The 10812-nt window shown below is 50.2% G+C and overlaps 1 protein-coding gene across 1 annotated transcript in view; it reads left to right on the top strand.

The window, feature by feature from the left end:
- CCNF (cyclin F) overlaps positions 1–10812 on the top strand; it is a 21903-nt gene continuing 11091 nt past the window's right edge. Inside the window, exons 1-9 of the mRNA XM_008566300.1 lie at positions 1–181; positions 1575–1729; positions 3044–3150; positions 4288–4355; positions 5483–5676; positions 6066–6119; positions 6907–7011; positions 7350–7427; positions 9456–9607. Of these exons, the coding sequence (XP_008564522.1) occupies positions 1–181; positions 1575–1729; positions 3044–3150; positions 4288–4355; positions 5483–5676; positions 6066–6119; positions 6907–7011; positions 7350–7427; positions 9456–9607 (1094 nt within the window). The remainder of the gene's footprint in view (positions 182–1574; positions 1730–3043; positions 3151–4287; positions 4356–5482; positions 5677–6065; positions 6120–6906; positions 7012–7349; positions 7428–9455; positions 9608–10812) is intronic.

Below are 10812 nucleotides of genomic sequence, written 5' to 3' on the forward strand. Positions count from 1 at the left end.
ATGCCCCTGCCCTCCGGCCCAGAGGCGCGCTCCTCTGGGACCCCCCGCACTGGCCGGCCCAGGAGGCGGGGCGGCCGCGCGAGCTCCGCCAATCAGCGGCCAGCGTTCGAATTCGCGTCCTGGAGCGACCAATCGCGGGGGCCCACAGCCGGCGGGGAGGCCTGGGTGGGCGGGGATCCGGGTGGGCGAGGGGCGGGCGCAAGCCCTTGAACCCTGGGCGGGGGGGTCGTACCCTCCGCAGCGCACATTCGCGCGCTTTAAATGCCCTGTGGGCGCTGAGCGGCGCTTTCCTGCCGCGTTCCCCAGGGAAGCCACTTAGGATGCTCGTGGAGCGCCCCACGACTGCCCCCCTGCTGCGGGAGCGGGAGCTGTGGAGCGTGGGGGAGGCAGAGCGAGCCGGTTGTCCCGGACCGCGTGTAGCCCGCGCACCCGCGGGACCGCTCACCTGGCTGCCTCCAGCTGGGACCTACTGCTCGGGGCTTGGCGTGCGCCGAGCGCTCAACAAACAGGGGCTGCGGTTCAGTTGTTATAGTGATTATTGGACGTGGTTCCCGAGTGTCTGTCCCAGCGCAGGAGAATGGGGAAAGTCTTACGGTAAAGTCCATATAGTCTTTGGGAATCGGTCGCTCAGGATACACGTTTGGCTTTTGCAGCACATTTAATTGCTGATAGGAGGACCCAGGTCAAGGGGGGTGGGGGGGCAACCGCTGGAGAAGTCCCCAGGAAGGATTCCTGTACAGTAAAGAGCCGCTGCTTTCTATCAGGACAGTAAGGAAGAATGGGTAGAAAGACAGGTGAATTTGCAGATGGGGAGGCAGGACTTTGAGGTTCCTCTCTGAGGACTTGTAATAAAGGGTAAGGTCATCTGCTTAGAATGAGGAAGGGATTGCTGGAGTATAAATTGGAAAGACCCCCTGTGGGAAAGGAGAGAGCTCTTCTGAGAAGAGCGGCCTTGTGGGTGAGGGGCCCGTCTCACCTTTAATGATGGCTCCTGTGTGGATCTAGGGTTTGTGTTCTGACCCGAACCTCCACCTCACTGAGTAGCTGTCAACTCCCCATTTTACAGAGGACACTAAGATTCGGGCTGGGCAGCTCTGCAGAGCTGAGACTCTGACACGGACTGACCTAGCCTCCAAATCCTTTGCTCTCTGCAGGGCTGACCCTCCTAATTTAGACTCGAAAACCAGATTGTTCAAGCCCACTGATCCTTCTTGAATATTATGCTTTTTGGTCTATGTGCAAAAAGAAGCAAAGTTCCAGCAAAGGTCCCAGTGAAGTACAAGGAAAGCTGTCCTCAGAGCTGGCTGCTTTTTCCTTTGTGGTTGTCTTGTGAGCTCTGGATCAGAAAGTTGCTCCTTAGCCAAGTTACATGACACCTGCTCTTCGCCATAAATACTTGTTGAATATTTGAACGAATGATGATGTCTGCTGTAATTTGTACGTTACTCCTTTAATTTTTGTTTGGGACTAGAAATATAGTTAGTTCTTTTGTGGAGCAGGGGACAGTAACTGTTAAGTAATTTTCAGATATAACTTTGCATCTCATCGAGACTTCTGGTTTCTTTTTCTTTAAGTGATCCACTGTAGGTGTGCCAAGTGTTTCTGTTATCCTACAAAGCGAAGAATAAGAAGGAGACCCCGAAACCTAACCATCTTGAGCCTCCCTGAAGATGTGCTCTTTCACATTCTGAAATGGCTTTCGGTTCAGGACATCCTTGCTATCCGAGCTGTAAGTGACCAGATGAAAACAGTGTCAGTTGTAGCATTGTTGACTATAAAGACCTCGTGTTTTTAAACGTCAGAACAAAACTTTGGCTACAAAGAAGGGCAAAGGAAATAAGGATAATAGATGCTTGAAAATGTTGCAGTTACAGGAACAGGACACTAAGGTTTGACTCGGTTCACTGCAATGTTTATTTCAACAAAGAAAGTACACGGTTTTTTTGTTTGTTTGTTTGTTTGTTTGTTTGTTTGTTTGTTTTTTGTCTTTTTCCATGTCCGGCAACGGATCGCAACCCTCAGTGTTGCCCCCGTACCGGGCCGGGGACCGGCAACGGGATTGCAACCCTCGGTGTTGCTCCCGCGCCTCGCTCAGCCAGTGAGCGGGAACCGGTCTGTATGTGGGATCCGAACCCTCGGGTGGGAGCGCCGCCGCGCTTCCCAAGCGGCGCACTATCCAGTGCGCCACCGGGCCGGCCCAGAAAGTACACGTTTATGGCAGTGAAATTTCCATCCCTTAAGAAATAAGGTAGTATTAAAAAGAATAACAATATATTCTTGAGGACAAATCCTATGTAACATTCAACACTGAAATGAACTCTCAGAGTTATTTTATGCATATTGAAACCACAGCCTCACTTTGAGTGACTTAACCTAGGGTATATAGCAACTTAGTAGGAAAACTCCAAGAACCCATTTCCTGACTCTCAAAGCCACCTCTATGGCAGATATAATACGCTTTACGGAACCAATGGGGTGCTGAATTTCCAATGGCAGTGGAAACTATAGCGCTTAAAATGCTCACGTGTGCTCAGGGTCCTGGCCTGGGCACTTCCTTTGTCTGTTCAGAGCAGAGGGTCCAGGTCCTACCTGAGTCTGCCATCACAGTGTCAGTCTTTTCCTTGAGTCCCTGTGACCTCCAGGTTCCAGGCCACGCTCCTGCCAGCAAAAGCTGAGGTAGAGAAGCATGAAACATTTCTGTCCTACCTGCCCCCATTTAGAATCAGTTTCCCCAGTCCTTGCAGGTATATACCTTAGCAGAGGTTCCATGCCCTCTTTCTCAACCCAGGTGCTTGTTCCCCACTTTTAGGACCACTGCCCACACCCTCCCCACTCCTTAGAACTTCAGAGAAACTCATTTTGGGGCTCTTTTCTCTATTCAAGGCAACTGTTGCTTTTATACAGAGACCAGGGTCTTTTACTACTTGAGACCGGGAGGGAGACGGACCCTACATCTGTCTGCGTCCTGACTTCAAGAGCCTTGAGGAGCACGGTTTACAGGTGGTCCCTCGGTAATCCACCACTGGCTCCCATTGTTCTGTAGGTGCACTCCCACCTGAAGTACCTGGTGGATAGCCATGCCAGCGTGTGGGCGTGTGCCAGCTTCCAAGAGCTATGGCCTTCACCAAAGAACCTGAAGCTCTTTGAAAGGTATCTCTGCACTCTGAGAATGGCTTGGATTTCTCCTGCCCTTGGGCCTCCTGGTGTTCCAGCCTGTGTCACAAGGCCTGATTTGGCAATGTTTCCCTATCGCTGTCTCCCATTGCCTCACTCCCAGGACGTGAACAAGGGCCGTAGACCTCACCCACTGAGCCACATGACCTCCAGCAGGCCACGTCATCAGTCGCCTTCCACATGGCTGACACAGGCCCGCAGTGCTTCCCGAGGGTCTCCTTGGGCTGTGACCCATTCCCACGTGACTCAAACATGAGTCACCTGTGTGTGGAAACAGCCATTTCCTTTGGTCAAAGCCATGTGATTTCAATTCTGTTGCATCTCACCAACTGGCTGATCCCACCCCCCTGCCAGAGTCAGGACCCAAATGGAGGGCCAGAGGGGGTGCCAGGCCTGTGACCCGTGAGACAGCAACCAGGCCCACCCTCCAAGTGTGCTAACAGTCGCAGGTCAGCCGCCCTGGGAACCAGGCTTAGCTGGAGCCTCCTTTCAAACTAAAAAACCACAATTTGGGAGAGGGTTTTCCTGACAAGGTCCACTCTGGCCCTCATCCACCTCAGTTGTCCAAAGTCCCAATAGATAGCCAACAGGTGCAGGCTGGCCACACTGCCTTGGCCTTGCCCAAGCTGCTTCTGGATAAATATGTCTTATTGACATAATCCACTCATACATTTCACCCACTTAAAGTGTACAATTCGGTGGTTTTTGTTATATTCAGAGTTGTGCAAACATCACAACTATCTAACTAGAACATTCTCATTGCCCCAGCAAGAAAAATTGTGCCCATTAGCAGTCACTCCCCATTTTCCTCATAATCCCCAAATCCCCAGGCAATCTCTAATCAATTTTCTGTCTCTATGGATTTCCCTATTCTGGACATTTCATATAAATGGAATCATACGTGACATGGTTTTCTGTGGCCAGTTTCTTTCACTTAGGCTAATGTTTGCATGGTTCATCCATGTTGCAGCATGTGGTGGATAATTGATATTTGTCTACGTTATGTAAAAAAGCGTTCTATTCAGAAAACAAGTATTCCAGCTTCAGGTGCTGTGGTGGTATGTGATCTCTTGGCATAAAATAGTGTGATGTTTTATGTTCTTTATGTTTTAGGGCTGCTGAAAAGGGAAATTTTGAAGCTGCTGTGAAGCTGGGCGTCGCCTACCTCTACAATGAAGGCTGTAAGTCCTCGCCCCACGTGGGTGCTGGCGCTTTAGATAAGCACAAGCCTTTGGCCCTTTAGAGACACATTCCCAGTGTGAGCATTTCCATTGCTGTTATTACTGTATCTCATCAGGAGCTTGTGCCCTGCTGAGGGTCCCATCAATGATACTTTGATTATGAGAGAGTCACCCCTTGTTTTAGCAGACGCTTTAATCTTGGTTGGCAAAGAGTGACTCTGAGCAGAGACTTGGAATGGGGCTCCTCAGCCAAATCAGCCTTTCCCCAGGTGCCCCACCCTCTGTCTGCTAACACCAAGGCCCACATGTGGGCACCAGCTCCTCTCCTTGTCCATCCTCTGGAACTCTGGAGTGGAGGTCAGCGTGCTGATTTCCACAGGTGTCAATGACATGGGTGGCCAAGGTTCTAAGCAGGAAGCAGGTACAAGTAGGGCAGAGCCATCCCGGTGCCTGGATTCCTTCACCCTCAAAGGCCGGGTGCCCCTTGAGAGAACCTTCTGCAGCATTTTCTTTTACCAACTCCTGCTTATCTGCTCAGAACCCCCAGGAATGTGCCCGCAGTCTGTGACTTGCAGAGACCATGAGCAACCCCCACCTCCAGGCTCAGGAGAGCCGAGGTCCTGCCCCCACCCTCCTATCAGACAGCAGTTCCCAGACATAATTCATGCACCATACAACCTGCCCATCTAAAGCGTTCAGTGGTTTTAGTGTATTCGCAGAGTTGTACAGCTATTGCCACTGCCTAATTTTAGAACATTCTTGTTCCCAAAAGAACCCCCCTCCCCTCCCCCTCCCCATTCATTGGGGGATCAGGCAGCAATTCCCAGCTGGAGAGAGGATGGGGCGTGAGATATCTGTGGAGGGAACCTTCCTATGACCTTCAGAGTCCAGGCTTCTGGGAGGTCTCCAGCAGAGGCACGTGATCACAGAGACCGCCTGTTCTAGACCTTAATAAAGTAGGGGAAGAGGTAGGAACCTCCATCCTGGAGGGCTCTTCTTCCCTAAAACACCAGCAACTTTGCACATGGTGGGCTTAAGGTTTTAGACTTTCCGAAAAGGCTGTGGAGAGTTTCCCATGTCCCATCCCCCAGAGGCATCGTTGGGTTCTGTTCTGTCTGTCCCTGCAGTGTCTGTGTCTGACGAGGCCCGTGCGGAAGTGAATGGCCTGAAGGCCTCTCACTTCTTCAGTCTCGCTGAGCGACTGAACGTGGGTGCCGCACCCTTCATCTGGCTCTTCATCCGCCCGCCGTGGTCGGTGTCGGGAAGTTGCTGCAAGGCCGTGGTTCACGAGAGCCTCCGGGCAGAGTGCCAGCTGCACAGGGTAAGTGCTGGTGAGGGGCATGAGGGTAGCACCTGCGAGTCCACTCCGGGTCCTGGGACGCAGGGAAACACTGAGGCTAGACCCCATGGACCATTTAAGGCAGGAACCCGAGGGAAGTGGAGGTGCAGAAAATTGAGAGTACAGATGTGGGGTTGAGCGTCTTGACCCAGCAGAAGAGGAGGCGTGGTGGCCCAGAGTTCTGGGTGGACACGTTGACAGCTGGAAACACAGGACTGAGTCTGCGTGGAAGTTGGAGCTGAAGGCTGAAGTCGGAAGTGGTCCTCTGTGCTAGGCGGGACCCTTGAGGACAAGCAGACAGGACGGTGGCTGCTAGCTGTGTTCGCTGCTGGTGATCACACTCCTTTTTCCTCCTCCTTTCCTTTCTTAAGACTCACAAAGCGTCCATACTGCACTGCTTGGGAAGAGTGCTGAGCCTTTTCGAGGTGAGTCGAGCTGTTCTCTGCACATGGACTGTGCGTTGTTGGACACGGCCCTGGCAAGATCCAGGAAATAAGCAAGTGGCAGAAGGGGGCATCCAAGGCACAAAGCAGGGGCCAGGCCCTGCCCGGGAGACCATATGGAGCTGGGCAGCACGCATGGACCGGGCCACAGTTCAGATCCTGGCTCCACCCTCCCCACCTTTGAAGCCACCAGAGACTTATGTGATCTGCTCCTGGTTGGTCGTGAGAGTTGTGGCAGGGACTGAATGAGTGCTGCTGACTTAGTTGTCTGATGGTTCTGCTATTGGTGGGCTCCTCCTGCTGCTCAAGCAGCCCTCTCTACTCTTGATGTTTTGACAGGCTTTGTGATCGGTGAACCCCCTTTGCAGCAAATTTAGGGAAAGTGGTGGCGTCTAGTGACAAGTGTGGCAAAAGCATCAGGAAGGGACATTGAAGGGCAAGTGAGGAGGTGGAGAGCCACCGTCGCCACCGTCTGGGTGGTTCAGTGCAGTTTGTTTGGCAGTAAGTGTGAAGGGCACGCCCTTGGGTGGCCCAGAGCCAAGCTAGGGAGCCCACGGGCCAAGCCCAAACATAAACCTCATCCAGAAAGAAAGCAAGTTCATTCTCCTCGTTGGTTGTTGAGTGGTATATCTTTAAAGAAGGCATTTTTACTTTGATTTGTAACTTGTTTTATTAAAGAGCCACAAGTCTGATGACTTGGGCATGTGGAGAGGGAAGAGGATGGCTGGTAGAATAAGAAAAGAATCACCTGTGCTTGGACTTACTCTAGGATGAAGAGAAAAAGCAGCAGGCCCGTGACCTGTTTGAAGAATCTGCTAATCAGGGATGTTTGACTAGCTCGTACCTCCTCTGGGAAAGTGACAGAAGGACGGATGTGAGTAGACCCGGGTCTGGGGAGAAGAGGAATTACATTGGCCAAAGGTGCTGTCTCTGAATTGGCCTTTGGACGAGGTTCTGTCAGCAAAAGGGAGGCTCCTCTTACAGTTTCTGGCCTCTTAGGCCCGGAGAGCTACCGGTCAGCCGGCTGCTCCCCACACCCCCCAAAATGACCACTGTCATTTGGCAAATAAAAGGCTGGGGAACTAGTGCAGTCGGGGGCTTTCTCGAGGTTGGGGGAGGAAATATTTAAGAACCCCATGGGTCAGTTCTGAGTACCTCCTAGGACACAACCCTATAAAGGCTAAGGGCATGGTGGCTTTCTCCCATTGACAGATGTCAGATCCCGGACGATGCCTCCACAGCTTCCGGAAACTCAGGGACTACGCCGCCAAAGGCTGCTGGGAAGCACAGGTGACACAGGAGCTGGCCTTTCTCCTTACAGTCTTGGGGCAGGACTGCCTGGATTCCTACCCAGGAAGTCAAAACAGGAGTGTAGTGAGATTTGTCCAGGGCTGGAGCCAAGTCTTAAAGGGGTTTAGCTCTGGGGTGTATAGGGAGAAGAGCCTGAAATGCCTCATTCATCTACCCACTCCCATCCTTGCCTCTAAGCCAGCTAGACCCTTAATTTCTAAATGCTTGTGGGTTACACCTCCTATCAAAATTCATAACACTCTGCAAAGGTGTCCTGTAGGTAAAGCTTATCTCGATGACAAAACTCGAGGCTGCCTGGTAGCAGAGGGGTGCGTGGAATGCTTTCCTGTCTTGTTAGCACCTCGCTCGCTGTGGACCTACTCGCCCAGTCACCCTGCCTTGGAACTGGGAACTCCAGGATTGGTAGTAGGCATTCACTAGGCTCTCTCCCCTTGCAGCTGTAAAGAAGTCGTTTTGGGACAAATCAAAGAAAGCTTCCCCCTTGCCAAGTGGGTAGAAGCTTGTTCTTGTCACCCCACCAAGTGGTAGTAGAGTCATCTATGCTCAGACACTGGGGAAGAAATCACAAGTTGATAAGACAGCCCAGGCTGACATGTCACAGAATGTTGTGGTCATGTCCAGAAGTCAACAAACTTACAAGAACAGAGCAGTGCAGTTCTATTGGAAGCTCAAGATGATCAGTGAGAATAGCAAGACCCTATTGATGCTCAGAGGGCCTCATGAGAGTCTCAGAAAAGAGGAAATGAGCTGGCTGGTTAGCTCGGTTAGCGTGGTGCTAATTATACCAAAGTCAAGGGTTCGGAACCCTGTACCAGCCAGCGAGCCCCTCTAAAAGTAAATAAATACGACTGGTTAAAAAGTAGAACCACACTCAGCATTACTATTAGTCAAAGGAGCGCACATTTAAATGAGATATTTGGAGCTGGTCATATTAGCAAATTGTCTATTTTCTTTATGTTTTTGAGTGGTAGCTAGTAATTTCTGAAAACATTTTTAACAATAGCAGTTTTGCTGGCAAAGATGTGGTAAAATAGATGCTGCTGTCAGTTGGTGTGAAATCAACACAAGTCTTTCACTTGGCACATGTAGCAAAAGACATAACATAGCTGCCCCTGTGGGTTAACCACGTAGGGCGCAAGGTGCAAGTACTAGAGGCTGCACGGAGATGTTCTACAAAATAATGAGCTGGAATCACCCCAAATGGAAGAATAGGTAAAACATGCTTACAGATATTTAATAACAGAAGGAAACACATTCTTAGGAGGGCAAGGAAAAGATAAAATGTATGTATACCATGGTCACAAATGCATAGGCAAATCCAGAAGGAAACGTATAAAAACGGTTGACAGTTACCATCTGTGTCTTAGTGGGTGCTGGACAGGTTGCAGGCTAAATGCTGACATATTTCAGTTAATCCCTACCTCCATCTGCCAAAGCAGATACTGTTAATAGGCCATTTCATGAAAGAGGAAACTGAGGTACCGAGTTCCTACAGTTTGCCTGTGGTCACACATGGGCCCAGGTTTTCAGGCCAGACAATCCACACCCCGGCCAGCTCTTGGCCACTTTGCTGAGTGAGTGGCCTCCCCCGAGCGTCCTTTCACCCCTGGAGGGGGAACAGAAGCTTAATTGTTTTACAGTGTAGGCAGAAGCCTTAAATTGGCTGAGGACCTGTACCAGGGTGGGAAGATAACTGACATTTCATTACAATCCTTTTGTCCCTTTTAAAACATTTTATCAGGGCCAGCCAGTTAGCTCAGTTGGGTAGAGTGGTACTGATGACACAAGGGTCCAGGGTTTGATCCCTCTCCTGGCCAGCTACCTTCCCCCACCAGAAATTTATCATGAGATATGCTACTTATTCATAAAAAGAATAATAATTAAAATTTCAGCTACACTGGTTCCAGAAGGTTGAAAAGTTAAGCAGGGCGGGTGTGTGTGTACAAGTGTTTTCCGCCTGAACGGGCCTTCACTTTGTGCTCATTTTTCGTGCCTTTCTCTCCTCAGCTGTCTTTAGCCAAAGCCTGTGCAAATGGAAACCAGCTTGGACTAGACGCGAAAGCCTCCAGTGAGATAGTCTGCCAGCTGTTTCAGGCTTCCCGATCCGTCAGTAAGCAGCAGGTCTTCTCCGTGCAGAAGGGACTCAATGACACGATGAGGTGAGGCTCTTGAGCTGGGGCAGAGTGACATCCGGTCTCCAGTGCAAAAGAGCAATTTCCGTTTAACCCAGATCCAGTGTAGATTCCCATTACGAACCCACCAGGATCTTCCCATTTGTGTGTGTGTGTGTGTGTATGTATTTTCTAAAACCAGTAATACCTAAGTAGTCTAGGACTTTGAGGAAGAAGATATCCTACTCCCTTCTCTCCATTTACCTTTCTTTGTTGGCAGCTGGCTGGTACAGGGACCTGAACCCTTGACCTTGGTCTTATCAGCACCACATTCTAACTGAGTGAGCTAACCAGCCAGCCCCTCCATTTATCTTTCTTAAGCCACAGAACATGTTGAACCATTTTAAATGCCTTCCTAAAACATTGGGATTTGTGTCCCCAATTCCTAAAGCCAAAACACCACCTCTTCTTTATAACATCTTCTCAAGCATCAGTGTGTTGTGTGAAACTCCGGCCACTCAGTCAGGCCACGCGAAGGGAGCCGGGCTCTTGGGGGCAGGTGCCATGACACCTGGGCACAACCTGCATCTCCCTGTGAGTCTGTTTTCCTCTGAGGTTTGGAGATAACTTTTACACTAAATCACAGAGCACATTAGAGAGTAAATGGAAAATGTAAATGATTTTAAGCCTATGCACAAGATTTCAAATACATTTTGGATTTGTAGTGGGCAGCCTCTGGCTACTCATCCAGCAGACACCACTCAGCACATAGTAAGTGCTCAGTAAACATTATTTTAAAATGCTTATTCCTTCCCTGGAGAAGCTTGGTCTGTCTGTCTCTGTCATGCATTTACACACACAGCCACAGGGAAGTGGCACCTGCTGCAGTGTTTTTGCATCCTGTGCCTGCCGTGGGGCAGCTGCCTCCTGCCTGCCTGTCTCTGAGCCTGCTGGAAGGAATTTGCTGTAACACCTTCTCGCCCTCTTAGTCTGCTTTTTTTTTTTGACTGTTGCTATTCATTTTATGGGTGCATTTTTTTTTTTTAACATAAACTTAACCATTTTAAAGTGTACAATTCAGTGGTCTATTTTTAGAAGTCAGATCATTAAGCTTATCCAGTCCATTGGCTTTGGGGAGCTTCCTAGTCTGTTCACAGCACTGGTCAGTTTAAACCTCAAGCATCTGACCCTACACGGCCATCTTCCTGGGAGAGAAGAGAGGCCTGTCTACCCCTCCCCCTCCCCCCCTTCCC

Source organism: Galeopterus variegatus, unplaced genomic scaffold (assembly GCF_000696425.1).
Source record: "Galeopterus variegatus unplaced genomic scaffold, G_variegatus-3.0.2 Scaffold233, whole genome shotgun sequence".
In the NCBI taxonomy this organism is placed as follows: domain Eukaryota; kingdom Metazoa; phylum Chordata; class Mammalia; order Dermoptera; family Cynocephalidae; genus Galeopterus; species Galeopterus variegatus.